Source organism: Stigmatopora nigra, chromosome 1, assembly GCF_051989575.1.
Source record: "Stigmatopora nigra isolate UIUO_SnigA chromosome 1, RoL_Snig_1.1, whole genome shotgun sequence".
In the NCBI taxonomy this organism is placed as follows: Eukaryota; Metazoa; Chordata; class Actinopteri; order Syngnathiformes; family Syngnathidae; genus Stigmatopora; species Stigmatopora nigra.
Window position 1 is genome coordinate 18,569,806 of NC_135508.1, and position 23,373 is coordinate 18,593,178.

Sequence of the window (23,373 nt, forward strand, 5' to 3'; positions counted from 1 at the left end):
AAATGGAGATGAGGGGTTCTACTCTGCCACTGTTGATTCTTCAGATGCAGACTACTGAGGGAGATGTGCAGATAAGCTTGGAAGAGTGACTATCCATATTTTCAACCTCGGTCCCAGTCTGAGAAGTTCCCCATCTTGTGGAAGACTTGTGTGGTTCCAGTTTTATCTTTTCTTGTGTCTGTATGTTTTTGCTACTGCAACCAAGATGGCACCGCTCAAGTGGCAGCCGGTAGCGGTAGCTCTCGGTCCGCTCTTGCTTGTTTTGTATTTTTGTTGCTTTTCTGTTTTTATTTATTGTTTAAACCTAACCTAATTTAACAGGAAAATTGATGAAATTATAACATATTAAAATAAATACATTAATGTGTAAATATTAATATTTTAATGACCATAGATAGGAATGCAGAAGTTGCCCAGTTGTTGCTGATGATTCAGAAAGTTGTAACGTTTTTTTTTTTTTACCCTTGTGAAAGTAAGCGGCTCGGAGAAATGAATTAATATGAATTCATCAAAGAAATGTGATTAATTAAGTCATAAATGTGAAAAAAATAGGGACGCCATTTCTGGTAAATGCCTATGTGCCTCAGTTGCATTCAGGAGCAGATTGAATCCCAATGACAGGTGCTCCTGTCCCGTCGCCCAGTGCCAAAGAACAAAGCTATAAGATCAATTGGTAGCGCTCCCCAGATACTACAATACCCACATTAACTTGATGGCTGTAAATGGTATCGTCAAGCGTTAAGGGCTCATTATTTACCTTTGTTCATCTCTGTCTGAATGTGTATAGAGACGCTTTATGATTGATAATCCCGTTGTTCGTTTTTTGTCTCTGCGTTGGCTTTTTCTATTATTCATTCCTTGTGGTAATGCACTGACAAGCAATTGTAGGGAATTCATGGTTTTAGGGAATTTACACAGCAACCGCCATGAATAAACAATTCCGTTATTTCTCGATAAATTAGTTGTCATCAATTTTCAATGCCTGACTGGCGAATTGCATGAACATAATTTAAAGCTCTTGCGAAAAGGGCTGGTGTGCAATAACCGCTATCTACAATGACACCATTGAGGTTAATCATTTTAAATGATTAACACCTCTGAAGTCCAACATTTATATTTGTCTCCATCTCATTCCGACATTACTAAGTGAATAAATATATTTTAAAAAAGCATTTTTTGTTGGTTCCTCAAACCTATCAGAAAATCTTCCCTGTGAATTAATAGATATTGATATTTACCTCAATACTCTGTGGCATTAATCACATCTACTTTGGATGCGCTTTTAATCGTTAATTTTTGGCAGGAACATGTGTTGTTGGCTTCATCGCAGAAAATTCATGAATTACTGATTACATGTTTTGACCATAGTATGAGGTCAAAAACATCAATGATCTGGTGTTTCTGTTGTGTTAGCAAATATAAAACAATTCAGTCTTATTTACAATTTGAATAAACACTAACAAACTTGAAAACAGTTTCCATGAAGTTGTTTGGTTGTCTTTAGGAAAAGTGTGACAAACAAAATTGTTTATTGTCCTGACAACAGGGTCAAACCAGACTATTGTTGACAAGCCTTTCTTTGAAATATAAAGGAAACATCAAAGGCATGTAAAATCGGACAAAATAGGGCCGAATCTTAAAGGGTTAAGGGTGAGTCATGAAACTGATGAATGTGAATGAATTTTCATGACCTTACAGTGTTTTGTGCCCTTTCTTCTTTGGAAAATAATTAAACATAAAAGAGTTTACTTACGACTTACGTTTCATCTAAAATGCTTGGAAATATGCACTGAATGACTGCTTAAATAAAGTGCTACCAAGTGTCGGGATTGCGTGATTCTTTCCACACTCATTTAAAAAGTACAGTTGAACATTATGGAGGCTTCCCTGTCAGTCACGTTGCAGGTCAATTGACTACAAGTATACATGCAGTCTTTCACATCAAACGTGGCGAAACCTTCAGACGTTTGTCGTATCCTGTCGAGATGATGAAATGATTATGAAGCTGCATGCAAGTGACGTGCGCCAGATGGACTGTGTTCGTCTTTATCGCAGTCGAGCCCATACACCGCTCGCCTTTGATAAAACATGAAACATATGCTCTGCTCACACTTTGGAGTTTCACCGTGTCAGTTTTTTGGGTTATCCTGATTTCTTGGATCAATTTCAAAAAGTAAATGTTATATTTGGGACGTGGCTATCCTAATTCAGACATTGTAGAGAATTAAAATGTGTGTTGAGGCCGCTATGCAATGTTTTTTGATTTAAGGGAAGGTGAAGATATCTTCAATATGTTTCTTTTTTGCAAGTTCACTCACTTCCCTTTCGTCTTCCGTCTCTGGGAGCATGGGTGCATGTCAAGTGATTGTTGAATTGAAATATTGATGTGGAGTATCAAAGCGTGGCGTAGCACTCCTGTGTTTCCAGAACTAACCATGAAGCGCTTTGATCAGATACTCCTGTGATCTGACTTTTGAAGTTGTTAAGAGTGCTGGAAAACAAAATGCAAACAAACTTCAAGTGCTCTTGGTATTGATAAAAGTTTTCTTTGACAAGTGGAGATGGGACCTGTCTGCCTGGCTGGAGATTTTATAGTAGGGCTTCAGGGGGGATGTTCATGTTAATGGACAAGAGATGAGGGAGCAATTGTAGTTTTGGGCCTCTCACACGCTGAGACGTGGGAACCCCGCAATGACATCAAAGGATTCAAATTCAAACTATTTGCGACCTTTAATTGACTTGACTGTTGAGACAATCTTACCCTCCAGAATTGCCGTCGTAAAGACAAGAAGTCACAAGCAGTTACATTTAGCTCATGTCACTATACCTAATCCGTACAGTTCGCTTTTACGCGCATGCATAAAATCTACGTCACTTCCTCCTCTGGAAATAAATTATTATACACCTGGTTGGGCGTGTAGCATATACCTGATTCGTACAATTTTCCCTATGTGTAGACTGAACTTGAAATCCTAATTTAAGGACTCCAAACTTTTACATAAAATACACCAGCCGTCCAACTAACTTCGTACGGTGCATATATAAAACTTCCATCACTCCTTCTGGAGTTCAGATGAAACTTTGCTTACTATGTACTCAATAAATTCAGTCATAGAATATCATAATTCATCAACTGATCTGAATCTTTCGTGTATACCTTATGTCATCACATCTTGAGAGAAATAGAATAGAATACTTTGTTGTAATTGTACACAAGAAATTGTTGTGCAGCTCTGGTTCAAAAGTGTAACCGTGATAAATACAGAAAATAACTATACACAGGATAAAACCTATCTAAAGCTCAAAAAGAATGCCTATCTGAAGATTTAAATCCCATCTACACTACAGTGTACCAATAGGCATGTGACACAGACAATTAGTGCAAGTAACACGATTTTGGTGCAAATGTGCAGTAATTATTATTATTATTATTATTGGGAATGATTTACTCTCCTCAATGTTGCAACATCTGATGTTTGTGATGTATGCAATCGGGGGAGCATGTTTTTCTTTCGTCTTCTTAGAAAGAAATACACATTTGGCAGAGTAATATACAACATGGAAGATAATTAGGAGCATGGGGACCTTGGTAATGAGTAAGAGAGTGCTTTAATACCATAAAGGGACAGGTGGCATGGCAAAAGGTTTTCGGGAACGTGGAAAAGATGCACCATGGGCATAATAGACCCCGAATTTAATCTTTGCCACCCAAACAAAGTTAATGATAATTGTAATCCTAATGCATTTTATATTCAAGGATAGGTAATTGGCACTCATGTACTCCTTTTGAATCGGGTTTATACACGGAGAATATTTGCCATTCAAACGAGAGTTTTAAAGATCAAGACAATGTTTTGATCATGTGCATCTCAGCGGAAATACCCCTTTTTTAATAGAAAAAAAGAAAACCAGAACTCAATTATCGCCAATATTTGAGTGATCTGGGTAAAAAAAAGCCATGTTCAGACATTTCCAAATGCCAGTACTTTTTAGCTACCGTATTTTCACGAATATAAGGCGCACTTAAGTCTTAAATTTTCTCCAAAATAGACAATGCGCCTTATAATCCAGTGCGCCTTTTGTATGGAAAAAACTGAAAACCAAAAATGAAAAACCACCACTGTCGGATATTAAAAAAACAGAAACACCTGAACTGAAACAATACTGTTAAATATGCAGATGCCATCTTAGTTCACAACATCTTCCATCATATAGCTCCTCTACCACTGCAAGATTTTATACCAAAAAATCCAAAACATCAACAATGGCTGCCTCTGGAAGTGACTGTGTAGCGATTGCTTCATACCTGGAAGTCAATAGCAATTACCGTATTTTCACGACTATAAGGCGCACTTAAAAGCCTTAAATTTTCTCCAAAATAGACAGAGTGCCTTATAATACAGTGCGCCTTATATATGAAAAAAATGTAATTCATTGAGGGTGCGCCTTATAATGCAGTGCGCCTTATAGTCATGAAAATACGGTCATCAAAAAGGAGTCTAGTGTTATATTTAAATACATTATAAATAGTCGATTATCTTCTGCAATCATGCCTGTGCTCATTCTGAAGAGTTGATTGTTATTACACAAGTACACTGCTTGATTTTTGCTTGTATGTCAAAGTAAATAATAATAATTGAATTGTTGAAAGATTGGACCCTAGTTGTTTATGCCTTTTAAAAAGCTCATTCAAGCTCAATGTCTGGCTGGCATATGTCTCAAAGACACACAGTTTGAGCTCAATAGGAAGCTGCAACAGACTCCTTACTGAGGTATCAAATTGTTGCGTTGTAAAGTCCAGCTGTTGATGTATATGTAGCTCATCATCCTCAAGAAGCAGAGTGTCATGCTAATTATGGCACAGTTTGTACCGTAGCTCAATGGTTTCGGGTGAAGCAGGACACTTAACGTCACGCTGTCCGTCTGTCTGTCAGCTATTAGGTCACATTTGTCACACGAGGGCCGTTGAGTTGGCGATATGCCGTAAAGTGGCCTTCTTTGACATGGCCACCAGCACAAAGGCTGCTCTCCAGTGCAGATCTTGTCCTTTTCTAGTGCAGATGGTCGAGGCAGCTGGGACAATTTAGTGGTGAAGCTTTTAAAACATAAACCTGCCCCGAAGGCAAGATAAAAACAGCTTGACAAGCCACTCAAATATTCAAAGTTTTTAGACAAGTTTGAAGAGTTTTAATTATCTTCAACCAAATACATCAGAATGAGCACAACATGTTAGTTTTTTTAATCATTTTGTTATCTGTTTGCTTCATACTTCATATTTCTTTTATTTGGAATCATTCAATTGGATTTGTTTTCTTCTTTGATATAAAAACTGTATTTTGTCTGCTCTGTACTAAAACTGAGGGAAAGAAATATTTGAGTCCAAATGTCATTTTGCAAAAATCGTTTTAGGCAATTTAATGGGAACATGTTTTATTCCCTTATTTAAACAGATTTTTTCAGGCCATATTAAAAAGGCCCTCATTTAATCCTCATTTTTATATTAACCATACTATTACCACCATTACAGTATAGTGTATAAATTATCGCATAGTTGTGATAACAAAAAGAATACAAATCGTGTTGTACAACAATATAATTTTAAAGCGCCATGGATGTCTTCATCAGAATTACTCAATCATAATGTAACAGTATATTGATTTAGTTTTTCCTTCTCTCTATTCTGCTTGATAGTGTTTCTTTAAAAATTGGTTACAATAGACTAAATCATTATTTTTGTGTCATGGTCAGCAGCAAGGTTTTTCATCAAATGGTGACATTTTCATTATATATACTGTATTTATCAATTGTTAATAATCATTCAAATGTATTTAATCGTATTAAGTGTTCTGTAGGTCTCCTTCAATGTGCTTTCCACATTGTCATTGCTGCCTTTAAGAAATGCTCTAATGTTTTTTAGTTCTAACCAGATTTGTGTCTTTGAGTGGATACTTGCTGGATAATTATTTTACTTTAATTTCAATTCAACCTTTTTCCCACTTCTTTGTTATCACTGCCCCACTTGGTTGGGAGTGTGACAACACAAACTCTTATGTTTGCTTTTGAGATAACTATCACATCAGTGGTGTCGGAGCTCTGACACAAGACAATGATCCCTGGATGTGAAAAGATGGCAACAAACAACATGAACTTTTGACCTCAACTATCATCAGTCAGAAATCGATAGAGATTCTTGTTTTCCTAATTCAACAATAGTACTATTTAGATTGGATTGGCCAGTGCCGAGCCAACGATTTAAAATGTTATATTTGGTAGTGACAATAACTTAAAAATCGGAATAAAACCAGATGAAACATCCATGATTCAGTGGTAATTTATGAGTACTATTTTTTTTTGTTAAATTTAGTTGTGAACCCTTCCATGTTTCTGCACTAATAGAGAACTATGACAGCATTATTGTGAAGTGGTTGTGATTTATTTGTTTTACATTAATATAATTATATTGAAAATGAGCGTGCAGCATTTCTTTTCCAGGATGGAAGTACACAGCAGGTTTTTTTTTTTCTTTTTGTGCAGGCGCCCAGCAGTCAGCTGGAGCGCCGTCCAAATGCAAGACAGCTCGGGCCTGATTAGCGGCCATCTCGGCAGCTGTTCGGCGAGCACGGGGACCTCTTTCTCTCGAAGCGAGTTTTCCCTTGAAAACGGTGGAAGCCGTATCCAGGTCTATTTAAATGAGCTAACATGAAGAAGGTAAGCAAAGCCACATGAGCATTGTTTTCGCAGTTCAAAGTGAGGAGAGAGTACTTTGCACTTCAAAGCCACTCATCTGGGAGGCAGCGTGCTGGGGTTGCGGGTGGGGGGGGGGGCTGTGTCGGAGGGTGGCGGGGGATATTTGGAGAGGAGGAGGAGGAGGGGGTTGATGAGAGGGGACAGGAAATAAGAGTCGGGGTAATTAACAACTTCTGCTCCCTAATAAAGCTGAGACATGATCGCATACAGTACTGTTGCCTCCTGTCATCCATCCTCACCCACCGGCCTTTCTTTTTGCATTCAGAGTTTGGCCATTTTTATAGATTCCAGTGGTGCAATAGAATCATAGTTGTAGTGAGCTTCACGAAGCATGCCACCTTATGGCCTATAAACATTTAGGACATTTTTTATATTAGTTTTGTTAGCATTGCACCGATACAATTGTACAGGGAAGATCCATTTGGGCTTTCGCTTTTCTGAACGGATCAGGGGAACTATTACATATAAATACAACTTAAGTGTCTTTTCAATTACAATTATTTTAATAAATTATTTTAAGGTTCATGACTTTCGATAATCACATTAATTGAGTTAATTGAGCAGAGGACACCCCAAATTGTCATGAATTTAGTACAATTTGTTATTTTACAATGAGTCTTATACAGTGAGTTTTACGCTGATTAAAATTATGCATTGACAGGGACTAAGCGTAAAATAACAAATAGTACGAAATTAACAACAGATTGGGGGGTGTCTTCTGGTAAGTGTTATTTTTCTTTATATAAAAAATCATTAGGAGGCAAACTTTTATATAAAATCTCAGTTTCCTGGAAGAAAAAAGGACGTCCTTCAACAACCAATTTCATCTCAAAAGCAAAATCTCCAAAAGTAAAAAGTTAAGTTTAAAAACAGAAACAATCAAAATGTTTTTAAAAAAATATCGATTTCATGGTTCTTTCTGAGATGTGTTTACCACAACTGAAATATGCAGAGATATCACATAACAATTCACCATAAATAAACAATTAATTTCCATGGAGTGACAGGTAGGAGGATATTTGAAAGGAGTGATGGTTCGCAAAGTTATCAATAAATTTGAGTTTATATTCGTGCAGGAGATGACAGGAAAAAGTCACACACACATGAGCTTAGTGACTTTTGCGCTATAAAGCAAACGATAAAGAACATTAAAAGAATTAGAATAACGTCATGTAATCTTTACTTGGATTCTTCTCATGCCTCATGTGCCAAATGTGATCAACAAAATGTGTTCTGATTTAACTATATTGTAATACGAGTGAGCTGCCTTCTCTGTGAGGTGTGTTTATTTAGGGATTACAGTCGGCGGAACAAGGAGCAGCAGATAAATGCAGAGCTCCCAATTTACATGAGAAGCGGGTTCCCAGCCTGGATTTAAACACTTAACATTGTAATGGTGAGCAGATTTACAGAATGAGATTAAGCCTCAATCTGCATTTAATGGAGCACATCTGAAGCGGCCTCCACTTGAACTCTCCAATGTGAGAATGTCACACAGAGCAGCCTATTTGATGTGTCACCTACTGGTGAGAACTCACTTTGATTGAGTTATATCAATTAGCTTTGTAGGGGGGTGAGTGTAAAAACCATTCCACATAAAGTTTATCATTAAGACGCCAAGTAGCAACAACCAAAAAAAAAAAAGAAGGCAATTTGGATGTTTGTTTTTAATCCAAAAAAAAGGCTAGCTACTGAAATTTATGGAGGCTTAATTTGCTGACTGGAAACCTAACCTTGCACTTTCTCGTATCAAAATCCTCATCAGAGACTGTTGTGTTTTTTGAATATATGTATTATTATTCAAATTCCCACGATGACGTTGAAGCGGTACTTTTCGTATTAAAAATAGATTTTGACGAAGCTGCTGTAAGGAATGTTGTTTCATTTTTGTTTTCATTCAACAGACTAAGCATTTTTATGGTCCTCAGTGTAAATCTGTTAGAACTTTGATACAGTAAGTTGTGTGAGGTTTCTCTAAAAGCAACTTGTATTCATCCACTTATTTTCACACTAACTCATTCGGTAAAACAGGGCGTATAACTCCCGTCTATGTGATTCAGGTTTCACTACTCATTAATTTTTTATTTTTTACATGAAAAAAAATACATGAAAAAAAACAGCTTAAAGCCTGCAAACTTTGTTAGGATAAGCGGTTCAGAAAATGAATGACTGAACATTACTTTAAATAAATGTTTTTTTTTAAAAAAATATACGGATAATTGTGTGCAAGTAGTAACATAATAAGTAGCTGAACTGTGGAGAAAGAAAATTTAGTGCCACTGGAAAAAAATAACGGCAATTCATTTTCAAAAGAACACACGCTTACTTAGTTAAAAACAGCTTTCAGGCCAAAAACAATAACATTTTCTTTACTAGTTCACTTACACCATAAACAATGATTTTTTCAAGGTAGAAAACTGACGAATGGGAATGTTTGACACCTCTTTCTCATCTAGGTGAGTGTTAGCGATTTCAATATATACCCCAGAGCTCGGGAACCTTTTTGACAGGAAGAGCCAACAATTAACAAAAAATGTTACGCTATTGCTATATAACGAGTGTATGGATGAAAAATAGAGCAATGAAAAAAAAAATTAAGCAGCACGGAAGGTAGTGTTGCCGTCATAGTCAACACACCCATTGTTGCCTTTGAGACTCGGCTCTCTCATGAGCGCTTTCCACATTTTAGCTTACAGGTTAGCAGAGACCCGTATGCACCCATCAAAAGAGCCACATATGGCTTGAGAGCCATGGATTCCTTACCTCTGGTCTACACTATTCTTAGTGTAAATCCCAATCTCCTCGCAGGGTTAGGGTTCATACCAATAAGGGGAAGGTGTCCCTACCAGATCAGTGGAAGGGAACCTATGGCTCAGGAGCCAGATGTGGCTCTTTAAATGGGTGCATATGGCTCTCCACCAACTTGTGGTAAAATATGGAAATCACTCGTCCCGAACACACCAATAGGAGCGCCACATAGCGTTGACACTACCCTTAGCACCACTGTAATCATAATTATGTTTTTCATTACTCTTCTGCATCCATAATCTCATTGATACTGATTGATTAGCAACAGCATAACAGTGTTGTCAAAAGAATTCAGAAACTTTTGTACTTTAAAAGTGGTGAAATGACAAAAAAAGAAAAAAAACACTTGTATATTTTGACTTTTCAATTGTGAGAATAGCTCTCAAGAAATAACAGTAGATAATATGGATTGTTTTTGACTCTCTCTGTCAAAAAGGTTCCCAAACTCTGCCCCAGTTGTTGAGGGACAACTTTAGGGTGAAGTGAAATTATGAGTGAGTGACCCAACCCTTGAAACTACAAACCCCCACCCACCCTGCAATGATTTGCTCTCCTGCATAATTGTGGAAACCCCATTGAGCCACTCTTTTGCCTCTATAAAGGGGAGAGGCTAGCAGCTCCCCCTCCACAGGAGTTGTTCGCAAGGATTTGGATTGGTGCTCCTTTTCTCGCTGTGGATCGGCAAAGCCAGCTTTCCACTGACGCGCGTGGACGTGGGTTTGAATGCCGTGGGATTGGCCCGGTGCGGTTCTTGCCGAGAGCGATCGTGCGGGACCGGGTGAGACTTTATTATTGTCACATTTGCGAGGAGAGAAGTGACGCCAGGACACATGGCTGCGCTCACCATACAAAGGACTGACAACTTTTTGCACACCTTTTTACAGGTAGGTCGTAAGTCCCGCTTGTGTGACGTTAAAAGATGGGGAAACTGTCTGGAAATTCAATGAGCGTCCGCAGTTCTAGATAGAAAGTTGTCTGTTTTTGAGAATATTCTGGATAAATCAGTCAATTGCGGTTGATTTTTTTTATTACAAGTGCACATTTATTCAATTGCAATCTTCTGAGAAATTAGTAACTTTTTCCTTCATTTCTATTAACTTTAATGATTGTGTCAAAGTCACATTTAGACAAGTTAGATTTTAATTAAGAAAAGTCTGTTATCGCTGTATTAATTTTATGTATTAGGTTTTAACTTAAATTTAACTACAGTCTACTGAATGGAGTGACTGTGTTGAAACGATTAAATATTGGAATATTAAGAAAATAAAACTGCAGAAGTGATTGATATTAAAGTCAATCTTAGTATGCAATTAGTGTGCAATTAATAAAATTTACCAACCACTGACGGATTAATTTCAAACATTTAGAACATACAAAGCAAAAATATTTACTTTTCAAAACACCATGCAACTGTGTTTATTCAACAAATTAATTTTGAGTTAACGTATCTTCAGTGATTAGGAAAGTATCTCAAATGACAATTTGTCAATTTAATTTATTTCCTAAATTGATTGTATCGGTGCATAAAGTTACAATCTTGCATTTGCCGCTAACCATTTTTATGCTGACTAATAAGATATAATTATACGGAAGAGCTGAATTTCTGAAACAGACATACTACATTCTTTGCATTTTCAGGATCGTACGCCGAGCTCCTCACCCGAAGGCCACCCCAACGCCCTTTCCTTCCTGGCCACCACCTGCAGCCAAGCCTGGCAGGTGAGCGGCACGCCGGGCTCCGAGAGCTCCCAGTTCCCCTACGAGGGGACGGTCAGCTCGGCATCGGGGATGTTCCAGCTGTGGAGCAACGAGGTGGCGCCCGGCGCGGCCCTCAGCACGCACCAAATGACCTTCACCGTGCCCAAGGTGCAGTTTCCCACACACACGCAGTCCGGCCTGGGGCACCACCATCACCCCCATCACGCTCACCACCATCACCACCACCACCACGAGCTTCCCCTCACGCCTCCGGCTGAGCCCACGCCGTCCTACTCGTTCGAACTGTCCCCCGTCAAAGCGCTGTCCTCACAGCCGCAGGCTAACGGCTCCTACTACCCGCAGCACGGCGGCGTGGGACAAAACTTCCCCAACTTTCTCCAAAACTCCTCAGCCAGACACCACCTGGCCGGAGGTCACGCGGCCGAGGGCCAGCAATGGTGGAGCCTTCCCCAAAGCAATGCCACACCCTCCGGCCATCCCTTTGCCTTGGGCAGGCAGCTGGTGTTAGGCCATCAACCTCAGATAGCTGCCCTCCTGCAAGGGAGTTCCAAAGGCCTGCTGAGCTCTACACGCCGCTGCAGGCGCTGCAAGTGCCCCAACTGTCAAGCCAACGGTGGAGGATTGGAGTTTGGCAAGAAGAGACTGCACATCTGCCACGTTCCCGAGTGCGGCAAAGTCTACAAGAAGACGTCGCACTTGAAGGCCCACCTGCGCTGGCACGCCGGCGAGAGGCCCTTCATCTGTAACTGGCTCTTCTGCGGCAAGAGCTTCACGCGCTCGGACGAGCTGCAGAGGCATCTGCGTACGCACACCGGCGAGAAGCGCTTCGGGTGCCAGCAGTGCGGCAAGAGGTTCATGAGGAGTGACCACCTCTCCAAGCATGTCAAGACCCACCAGACCCCGAAGAGCAGGTCGGCACAGCAGCCGTCACAAGGCTCAGAGGCTCTCCTGGCCAACATTAAGCGAGAGTAACGTCTGCTGTCCACCTTTACAATCGAAACAGTGATTATAATAGGACTTCACGCCATGTTTGCACAAGGCGGCAGCCTCACATCTTGTTTTGTCCAAGAGAAAAAGGATTTTACACTTCTGCTGAAGTTTATTTTATGTCAAAAACCGGGTGAAAAAGGGTTCACATTATTGGTTTGTTAGATACTGTATTTTAAGAGGAAAAAGGACAATGCCTTTGTGCATTTAAATGTAAGCCATACAAGTAAGCCCAGGATAAATGGATAAGTCCACTGACCTGGTGAATCATTTGAAGACTTGCTCTAATTTGGTTGCTTTTGCTTATCATTTTGGACATAGACAATCTTTCAGTTTTGTTTCAGGAGTTGTACGCAAAACATTCCAATTTTACTGTAAATTATGTATCAATGTGAACCATGTACTCGGGTTAGTGGCTGCATGTTGAAAATTTTTGAATAAAAAAAATCTGCGTGTTGAACGGCCACACGCTTCTTTAATCATGCCTTCTCATACGTTTGCAAAGCGGGTTAATTCGACCATTTCATTCTCTTAATCTCCTCCAAAGCCCCTAACATTGAATATCCATGCAAGTGATCACTTCATCCGAGGCAGAATGGCAACGCTGTCCCATTGTGCTGCTGCCGTGAAAAAAAGCCCAACATGGTGGGCTCTTCAAAGAACTTTGCACCTCTGAGTAAACACTCAACCCATTGATGGGTGTTTGTTGCGCCTTCTGCAATCAAGTTCACAGTCATGTGGCCTTTTAATGGCTGTTTTCTTTCGCTCCACGCACAAGACCGAGTCAACAGATGCCACAGAGAGCAATGACGAGGAATTCACTGTGAATGGGACCCCTGTTGGTGAGACCCCCTCGGTGGTGACTGAAACTCCCTTTGATTTTGCACCCTTGTGAAAGTTAATACCCTACGCCCCCACTCGCGACCCGCCGCCGTATATCACAGTCGTGTTACGATAGGCTCCGCTTTACAGCACAGAATGGGCCTTTATTCAGAAAGCGGCCAACCAGATGTCTGCTCATCCAGGGGTTCCTGCTCTTTGTTTCAATTCTGTTTGAACCTTCTTCAAGGGGGGACGCCAGACCCTTGCCTGTATTCTTATCAAGAGCTTCAACAACATAGCAGATCTCCATTTCAGGGGAAAAACAAGGCTAACTTAAGCAAACGGCTTGTGACGTATAACCCAGCAATAATGTCATATTTTTTCACTTAAAAAATGTTAGCACTCTAAACATTTACATAAAATGACTATAGGCAATGAAGCAGATTTTCATTTTTTAGGTAGGGAAAAAAACTTGCATCCAACTAAAGTCCTAAAATCATTTAAATGTTAAAAATTTGTAAGATTTGCTCTATGGCAATTGCATATTCCTTTTTTTCACCGCTATAAAAAGGTGTGTTGCGTCATTTGCGTATACATGTTTTGCGGTAAAAAAAAAAAGTTAAAGTTTTGTTTAGATATGAAGTGCTGAAAGATGACAAAAGGATTGATCGCACATAGTGTACGGACAAATATTCACACTAAACAAAATTCAGGCAAACAGAGGTCAGACAACTGAAGTGCCAGATACATTTCAACATCCATATTTGAAAGAAAGCAATAATGGCACCGACCTAGATTTACAACCTACATTTACATATTATTTTCTCCACAAAATTGTATTAATTTATTCCCAAAAGGCTCTTTGCATCATTACATTTATTTTGGCTGTGCTACATCCAGTGTGTTTGTGGACCTTACTTTTTTTTTTTTGTTTAACAAAATCAGCCAAACTGGGGGAAGGGGATTTAATGTGGTTTAATAAACTTTTAACTATTATCTTAAAACGAGATGTTTAGAGCAAAAAAGTATTCATAAAGAAAAGAACACAATACTAACCGGGAAATTTGGAACAGGCATTTGGAGCTGCTTTTCTTAATTTAGAACTTTATATTTGATTGCATTGAGGTTGTAGTGTAAACATGAAACATTTTAAGCACAAACCACTAAATAATTGGCATCAACATAAAAAAATATTTAAACCTTTACCTTTAAATATAGACTGCTCAAAATTCATGATTATATTTTTCATGTCCACATAGTAACAGGAATGGACTTTAAATTGTATTTTATTCTTAAGAGGGGGAAAAAAAGTAGAGTTTGATTAATAAACTACATCTGAATTAGCCAATTCATTTAACCAAAACATTAACAAATTTGTAAAACAGTGCTGTGCTAAGCAGTCACAGTATTCTTACCAAAAATCTTAATTCAGCTGCATATTTGTAGTTCAGCTTAGTTCTTCTTACTGATGCAGAAGAACTTGATCATAAATGTGAATGGGCCTAATACAGGGATAGCCAAACAATTCCACAAAGGGCCATAGTAGCTGCAAGTTTTCGTTCCAACCTGTAAAGAAGATTTTTTTTTTGGTGTCATAGAAGTACAATCAGTGGATTGCAGTCAGGTGCTTCCTGTTTTCTGCAGAAATCTCATTGGGTAAACTGTCTGTGACCTGCTCGGTTGGAACAAAAAAAAACCTGCAACCACAGTGGCCATTGAGGACTGGTTTGCCCACCCCTGGCCTATTATGATTGGGCCATGCATACTGGCTATTTGGAGAGGATGAACTTCATCATCCTCTACTGGCCAAAAAGTGCTCCTCATTTTTTTCATGCATCTAAAGATCACCTCTAGGAGGCTCTCTTCTACTTTTTTTTGCTCGCCAGTGAACAGCTGAAGTAGCATCTTTGTGTGCATCCACACATGGTAAAACTTGGAAGAAAATGCGTGGTTATTGGCTGAGGAGGCCAAAGTACTCAAACTATGAGGGTAAATCTGTTAAAATAAAAGACTGTTATGGAGAAGTACTTCCAAATCCTGTAGCCCAAAATAATAATAATAATAAAGCAGAGATTGAAAACATTAAAATGCAGAATGTGTTACTGCCATCAGAAAATCACATAAGAACAGTATAGATGCCTCAAAACGTTTGAAACATATGTTAAATAATAATTAATAATATTAATCAATGTTAAATGGTATAGTATTCATGGGATGTTGGACAACAGTAAACAACTGGTTACAGGTTTTTAATCTTTGGATATCACAAACACGTATCAGTCCTCAGGAAAAACAAATTCACTTCTTAACTTTGGGTGGAGTTTGAAAAAAATTGCAAAATAATAGCACATTTAAAAAAAGAAAAAAAAAGGTACACCATAGAATTTAGCAGGTGAACAAATAAACACACATCCTTGCTACTGTAGCAGTGCCAGAGGCTTGGCATCCTCCAGAGGTCTTCACATCTTCCAGCAAAAAGCACAATATAACCTAAATGTGTCTTCAGAGTATACCAGGGAACTTGTTCCGTGCACTTCAATCTTTACACTTGGCCTCATGGAAGGCAACCATGTCCGTGTTCTCTTTCCTTCTCACACCAACTCTTGAATTTAGTGTGAATGGTCACAATGAAAGGGTATCCTAAGCCTGTCTACTAAACAGTCATCTGAGGAATGGCCAGGTGTATATTATTAATGGATAGTTCAGGAAGAAGTTACTCAGAAACTTGCACACGTTCATGCATGGGGGGGGGGGGGGGGGGGGGGGGGGGGAGAGCATCCATACATCATTGCATACGCGCTGAAAGGCACACTCCAGTGACCGCCCCAATTAGGAATGAACATTTAATAGTCAGACCCACTTGATCCCCACACTATAAACCCCACAATAAAGTAAAAAGCAGTAATTGTCATAACGCTGATTGTCCTTTTTTTCCAGCAAATTCCTGCTTTTTGCAATTGCTTTGTTTTTCTTTTTCTTAAGAAAAGAGATATTTACAGGTACTGCTTAAAGTTCCTTCAAAGGTTTCTTCAAATTCCCGAATTCTCGCACTCAATATGTTCTCCTTCATGAGAAAGATAAAGATCATAGTTCATCTTCAGCGAGCTGAGCCAAGTTACTCGGGCGTCGTCCGGAAAGTGGACCCGAAAACGGTGCCTGGCTTCCACAATCTTGACCCCTGCGGCAGCCATCGCCGGCTCTCTGAGGAGAGTACGGAATTAGTCACGCTAACAATAAAACACTTCAATAACACACAGTCAAGTCAACATTATGTTTCAGCACGAGTTTAACCTTCATTGCCTTTTTTCCTGTACGTAATGAACACGTGAAAGAATGCAATGCAATGTCTGCACTCTCAATGTGAAGTTCCTCCCTTTCACTCCAGGACTCATATGGGGAAAAAATGATCTCCTTTTGATAGGCATCACTTGCCCACTTCCTCGTCTGGCTCTGTCTGCTTCCTGTTGTTATGTACGAAGCCATTCCAGCTTGAGCTAAATCAGAACACGGTGGACAACTATTGACCGGTTAAGCAGAATTGCTGATTGTAATGTTTGACAAAAAGGCTGAAAAGTTTGAGAAAAGAAAGTTATTTAAAGTTCTCTTTGTAACTTGATTAAAAATTGATATTCAGGACATATGCTGATGTGAAAAGTCTCAAGAGACTGTCCAGCTGCTCCCAAATGCTGCTTTCAAGTGCTCACATATGTTGTTTATGTGTAGCTGACTTTTTTTTCTGTCACGATTTCCACCATTGTCATGGTCAATGCTTTCTTAAACCCGCTTTCCCCTCTGAGTATCCATGACAACCAATCAAGACATAGTCTGGCCTCACACGCAGTCTTTGTTCTGTGTATTTTTTACCCTTCCTGTCCAAGTGAGTGAATTTATGTCGGGCAACGGTGCCAAATTCAAGGTGCGGGGGCCAGACTTGGACCACTATGTAATTATGAAGGGCCCGCAAATGCAAATCGGATGCATCGGATTCATGGTTCTTGGCTACTTATATAAACGGCATTATTATATAAGACAAGGGCGACCTGGTGGAGCAAGTGGTTAGCGTGCTGGCCTCACAGCTCTGGGGTCTTGGGTTCAAATCCGGATCACGTCCAACTGTGTGGAGTTTGCATATTCTCCCTGGGCCTGTGTGGGTTTCCTCTGGGTACTCCAGTTTCCTCCCGCATTCCAAAAAACATGCATGGTAGGGTGATTGGACACTCTAAATTGCCCCTAGGTATGGGTGTGAATGTGCAGCACCCCTCACTACCCTAATGAGGATAACGTGGTTCAGAAAATGAGATGGGGGATGGAGGTATGAAACAACCAAACATGTATGTTTTCCCAACCATAACTTTGAGGCAACCAAAATTAATTTGACACACCCAATTCGGGGTTCAAAATGAACCATGTGCTCATTCATTTGTTTTGCTATGAATTTATCATTTTGGAAAGTTGATATTCATCCTAGTAGTTTAGAATCTGAAAGTTGGGCTTGGGTCTTCAGTAAAGGTGTATTAACATGTTTTAATAGTTAAAGATAAAATGCCAGTGATTTTTTTTTGTTGTAATTTTAAGAAAAGAGGAGTTTCTCAGTGTGAAAATGGAATAAGTATGTTCTCAGTTTGCCATATTCACAAGCTATGGAATTTGGCTCAAAGTTTGCGAGTGGGACCAAAGACAATTCGCTAAATAATTCAAGGCTTTAACTGAGTTTCAGGAAACGTGTCTTTAATCCTTTCCCTAATCAATTCATGTTTTGGTAAAAGGCAAAATATGGCCGTACCTGCGTGGTTTGTGCGGCAGGCGTGTACAGCCCGTTTGTAACCGTAGGATAGCAGGAAGAATTGGACAATGTCAGTTGAACTTGCGATGGAGAAATAGACTCAGGAGTGCATGGTTGGACCACCACAGTCTGCAAATAAAAGTTGTATGTTTGAGAGGGCATTTACATATACAATAGGTCTGAAACATCTGCAAATTGATAAATACAGGAGGAAAAAACCCACATCATGCAGTAAGTAGGTCTCACTGGGTCCACGAGCCGGGCCTTGGCTGGGCAAATGAAGGGCAGGCAGAGACGTATTATGAGAATGGAGGGAGGGCATCTTGTGGCGGTCGATGGACGCCGACGAGTGCGGCCTCAGGGCACTGGCAGTTGACACAGGGGGTCTCATGCTGCGACCCAAACTATTAGACTTGCTTTCTCGTCGTTGGTACTCGATAGGGGACTGTAGGGCTGAATAAAACACACAATTATCGGCATTTGATTATAAAGGACTGATCCATCCATATTTCATGAGTCACAGACACACAGGAGCCCAAATTTCTAATTTTCCAGCTCATTTCGTAAATCCTTTCCACAACGATGCCAAGACATTCCCGGGAAAGCAGGGAAACATTCTGTCCAAAATGTTCTGGGTCACCTAGGACAACCCACGATGAAGAATCCCAACTAGACACCTGCCTCTTCATCTAGCTACTCAAAACGCAAAGAACCAGTCGCTCTACTATGGTTCCCTTCCGTATGACTGACTGAAACTCTCCCGCTGTAGATGAAACTCATTTCAGCCATTTGTGTCTTCAATCTTGTTCTTTTGGTCACAACCGACAGCTGGTGGCCATGGGTAAGGTTGAGAACGAAGATTGATCAACAAGTAGAGTGTTTCAACTTTCAGCTCAGCCCGTGCAGTGCAACATACCAAGATTTCACATCCCTGTAGACGCTGTACCAGTTTGAAACCCAACTCAGCACACTTTTCATCAAAAAGGTTTTTGGGGTGGAACAAAGAGCAAATCGAGCCGCAAGTTCATACTGTGAATGTGAGCGTGCCGGGCTGGTGACCAGTCCAGGATGGAAGCTACCACTAATTTATTGTCAGCTGGACAAAACTCATGAGGATAAACTATCCAATTCCGGTATACCTAGCCACGGTCAACAGTTTATTCATATATACATTATACCTTTAATATAGATGTAGGTGTTTAATACTCACCGTTGAGGAAGTTGCGTTGCGTCTCCAAGATATGAACAACATCGTTAACCCAGGCTCTGCATGTCTCTGGGGAGGAGGCCAGTAACTGGAAGTGTACCAGACTTCCATCAGGATTGCGCGATGTCAACACAAAGCGTGCGTCATCACCTTCCACGGCGGGCTCCACCCCCAGGCAGCTCACCTGGAACACATTCCACATGTGGACTTCATCATGTTTACTTTTATCTAGAGTACCTGTGGTGCGCTTTTAAGGGTTTAAGCGGAAAAGTGTTTTCTATGTTGTGGAGTTTGTGGTATTATCGTATCTTCTCTCCCATCTTTACACTAACAGCATAATGGTACTTTGCTGACTCTGAGCGTACTTTAAAGAAATAAGTCAGCAAATTCTAGAGCATTCAATATTCAGGCGTGGGCACCCTTTAAAATATAGATTTCGGCTTTGTTTTACTGCCGCTTCTCTTCCTTTTCATAGATTTTCTCTTTGGTGATTAAGGCTATAAGAGATAAAGTTGATTTGATTGTACCTTGTGACTATAGAAATGCTTCTTCTGCAGACAATTACCTTAATGCTACTCTTAAAGATGTACCCTGGGAGTGAGAAGCCCTTTTTCCTGTCAATTGGCTCACTGAAGATGACCAGTTGCTCAAACAGGAAGACCCTTCTTTCCTTGGCCCGGGATAGGAAGCTGCTGTCCTGCTCAGTAACAGTGAAGGTGTCCTGCTGGAGTAGCTTCCCCTGGGCTGTGATTTTCCCCTTGTAGATGCACCAGGGGGGCAACGCAACAAAAAGAGGAAGTGGTTGTACTATAGTTAGCACAAGGAGTGTGTTGTTGTTTTTTGACTTGTGTTCCAAATCCACAGGTCTTACCTCAAAACCTTGGAGTCTACCCACATTCATCATGTCATTGCAACGTTTTGGCACAAAGCACATGACTTCTACTGCTTTCTGTTCAAAAAGACAGAGAAATAAAGAGCAACGTGAGATGAAAAGCAAAGACAACGCTAAGACTTCACACAGGAGAACTCCTACCTCTAACTCCTCGGTGTCCATCCCAGCTTTAGTGTAATACTTCAGGAAGTCCTGGGCAAATAAACACAGCATGATCACCAGAGAATACACGCTTTTCCATTTGTGGGGTTAAGAGATTGGATGCTCTTTGTGGCTCTCATTTGTACTATATTTACAGGTTTCGACCAAAAGACTCGGAAATCCTTCCTAAAATACAAATAGCTCACAACATGCCTATTGTGGGAATACCTACTAAGTATGTGCTTATTTGAAAAGCAGTGTTTGGCTTACATGAAGGGAAACATTAGGAAATTGATACATCTTATCAGAACCTAGAACTGTTCACCTTGAGCAGCAGCTGGTACTTCATGATCCGCTGGACGGGTTTGATAAGTAGATCATTGAGTTGCAACCTGTGACCCAGCTGCTGACGCAACTCCTGTAGCAATAAAAAAAAACAATGAGACAAAAGACCATAGGACAAGTGATTAAATTCAGCATGAAAGTAAATACAGGACCAAATGTTACTCTTAATGTTTGTCTTGAGTGAAACACATAAACTGAACAGTACAATGTGATAATTATTGTTATTAAGTAAGCTGTACAATTGTAAAGCCCATTGTCAATGGCTGTGAATGGTTTTGTTTCAGTGCCATGAACAGGGTTAGACATCTGATTAATATTGTCTCGGAGATTTGGCAGCAATCATTCGCTGCCAACCTCTCCCAATCAAAATCAATTGAACGTCCATCAATGTCATTCAATGAATCAAAAGTGTGAGATGCTCACCTCGAAGTAGCTTTCGATATACTCTGAAACAATGTGCTCTGACTTGGGTTTGTTCTGACAGTACACAACATACATATGCAGACGCCTTTCCTGCAGGACATACAAATATGTTTTGGTCAAAAGTGCAATGAAACTTATCTAAAAGTACAACCTGAACAATACTTCACTGGGATATAAATTGAATTATTTCACGGAATTGCACAAAAAATAAAAAGAATCGGAGTCTTGAGATTATTATATATTTCCGAGGAATGAAGTCAACTAAGCTTACACTTTTATAATAATAGGCTTTTAAAAGTATGGCTGTCCACTAGAGACACACCCTGCATGCAGGTTAGGTATAATTTAGCCATGTTTCCTTGTGTGTAACCGGAGCCCTTTTAGCACTCATGGGCAGCACCAAGCTGTACCTATAGCAACAAGGTTTGTTACTTGGAAACCGTTGAGCTGCTCAGCTTGAATATGGACATCTTGTAACACTGCATGCCCTGGATAGTTATTGCATTTGTAAGTACACTGCACGAGTGCTGCTGGTGCGTGCGCACATTTGGTGACGTAGCTCTTGCTAAAAGCAGAATGGATCTTCTGCTTTTGATTAGTTCGCCTTTTGCTTGTTTTCACAGTGTTACACCAGGCTTAGATTTTGTTGCACGATTCTTCACTCCACCGCAAGTTGTTTTTTTCTCACCTACTGAGCCTCATCAACTTGTTTCAAGTGCTATGGAGAGTCGACTTCATCTTTATCAGACAAAGCAAAGTTGGCCGGATTAGTCAGTGTCTGTTCTGTGGACATGTGTTACCACTTAGCCAAAGCAAACAAATCTAATCTTGCAACCCTGTGTCTTGTGACTCCACAGCAGTCCGAAGTCGTCTATGCAGCAAAAATTACACTTTGTATGTAGAAGAGAACTAAACCAAAACAGAACTTAAAGCAAGAATATATTTTACGTGCAGTCATGCATATCAGGTTTAGACTACGAATCGCGTTTACCCACTTTCATGCTTGTTTCGCTGAACGTATACGTACATGTTTAATGAAGAGCTGACCCAGTCGCTCTGGCTCCTCCACACACTTCTCCAGCTCTCCCAGGAAGTAGCTAGACAACACCAACATAAACACGCTTGTCATCATTGTCATGTGAGACAAGTTTTCTTTGTCATCTACTGAAAGCATTGCAGCAGGAAGAAGGGAACACAATCAAGTGCTTACTCTTGGTGCCAGTCAAATATTTGGTGAATGTTTCCAAAAACAATCTTGTCTTTTCCCTTCATGTCCTCCGGAATACCTTTGGAGTTCATAGTGGCCATGTAGCCCTGCAAGAGAAGGATATCCTATAAATTCGATGCATATTCCCTCGGCCAAACATTTCACGAGCATGGGAGACTAAGTAAAGAATATACATGTTTTGCCTTGAAAGTGCATAGTATAGAGTATCTATCAGATTTGCACTCAACCTACAAAAAAAGGACATTTGGGAAGATTGACCACATGTTGTTGAGTAAATGACCATTTGACTTAGGTTAACCAATAATGGTTGAATGGAAATTGAATCACTATGAAAGCAAATGTAGAGCAGGCACTTTTTTTTAATGCACAATCTCACCAGTCTTATATATGCAAACGGAAAAAGAACCAAGTAGTACTAACACATCTTATTTTTTCCAGAGGAGAACAACCTCTGTATGAACCGGTTTTTGAAAAATATCAGGCAGGCAACAGCAGAGGCATTGCCTTAATGCTACCCAAAGCTCATAATTCCTTAAATATGTTTCAAACTGAAGACAGCCCCAGCAGGAGGAAAACGGCAAAATTGTGATGGTAAGGATTTTGAGTCATTTTCGCATTACCTCAACTATGAGGCCCAGGTCTGCTACATAATGCTTCTCCGTCTCAATAAGCTCCTTCAGTACATACCTGAAAACAGATAAATAGTGTAAGATAAGTACATAACTCAGTTCATACTTTACACTGATATCGCGTTGACTCTTGAACAGGTCCTGTTGCTGTTTAGCTATTCACCTCCCAGTGCAATATAGTTTTGGAGCAAATATATTTGCTCAAATAAGGACCTGTGTCAAAGGTACGAGTTGGGGATCGCAAGGGGCCATCCAGGGGATCCAATTCGGTCCTTGGGGCTGTACGGCCTGACAGTTTTATTACGGGGCAGGGGGACAGCAGGTTTCACTCTGGAAAGTTCCCACTTGTAGAGTGTGATCAGTCAAGGTAATGTTCTGAAGATGAATGTGGAACTATACACTTATGTCCATTTAAAAATCAAGTCTACTCTATGCATTCTTTCATGAGAATGCAAGCAGCATCGACTCCCACTGAGTCACTGGGTGATTGTGAGTACGAATGGTAGTTGAAACTATTTTTTTTCCACTTTATGCCTGAAGTGAGCCTGGAGGGCCTCCATTCCACTGCAACCTTACCACCGATAGATCTCAGCACTACAGTCAACACAATCTGTTAGACTGAATTACACTGAATTTTACTTC

General features: G+C 40.1%; 2 protein-coding genes across 6 annotated transcripts in view; one reads left to right on the forward strand and one right to left on the reverse strand.

The window, feature by feature from the left end:
- Positions 1-10,151: 10,151 nt before the first annotated feature.
- Positions 10,152-12,725, forward strand: sp5l (Sp5 transcription factor-like). The gene is made up of 2 exons (XM_077718733.1): positions 10,152-10,439; positions 11,194-12,725. Exons 1-2 carry the CDS (start codon positions 10,386-10,388, stop codon positions 12,244-12,246), a joined length of 1,107 nt encoding a protein of 368 aa, XP_077574859.1. The 5' UTR covers positions 10,152-10,385; the 3' UTR covers positions 12,247-12,725.
- A 3,129-nt stretch (positions 12,726-15,854) lies between these two features.
- Positions 15,855-23,373, reverse strand: part of arhgef25a (Rho guanine nucleotide exchange factor (GEF) 25a) — a 38,239-nt gene continuing 30,720 nt past the window's right edge. For all 5 annotated transcript variants that reach the window (XM_077718757.1, XM_077718751.1, XM_077718743.1 and 2 more), the window contains 12 exons: positions 22,723-22,789; positions 22,085-22,188; positions 21,902-21,971; positions 20,875-20,964; positions 20,432-20,524; positions 20,107-20,157; positions 19,945-20,022; positions 19,639-19,830; positions 19,077-19,257; positions 18,090-18,319; positions 17,867-17,995; positions 15,855-16,284 (listed from right to left, as the gene is read on the reverse strand). In XM_077718757.1, coding sequence (XP_077574883.1) covers positions 16,168-16,284; positions 17,867-17,995; positions 18,090-18,319; positions 19,077-19,257; positions 19,639-19,830; positions 19,945-20,022; positions 20,107-20,157; positions 20,432-20,524; positions 20,875-20,964; positions 21,902-21,971; positions 22,085-22,188; positions 22,723-22,789 — 1,402 coding nt within the window. In that variant the 3' untranslated portion in view covers positions 15,855-16,167. The remainder of the gene's footprint in view (positions 16,285-17,866; positions 17,996-18,089; positions 18,320-19,076; positions 19,258-19,638; positions 19,831-19,944; positions 20,023-20,106; positions 20,158-20,431; positions 20,525-20,874; positions 20,965-21,901; positions 21,972-22,084; positions 22,189-22,722; positions 22,790-23,373) is intronic.

Bases quoted from the DNA above. Each gene is read 5' to 3' on its own strand.
- sp5l (XM_077718733.1), top strand. From the start codon at position 10,386: ATGGCTGCGCTCACCATACAAAGGACTGACAACTTTTTGCACACCTTT. The intron at 10,440-11,193 runs GTAGGTCGTAAG...TTGCATTTTCAG, and splicing joins TTTTGCACACCTTTTTACAG to GATCGTACGCCGAGCTCCTC.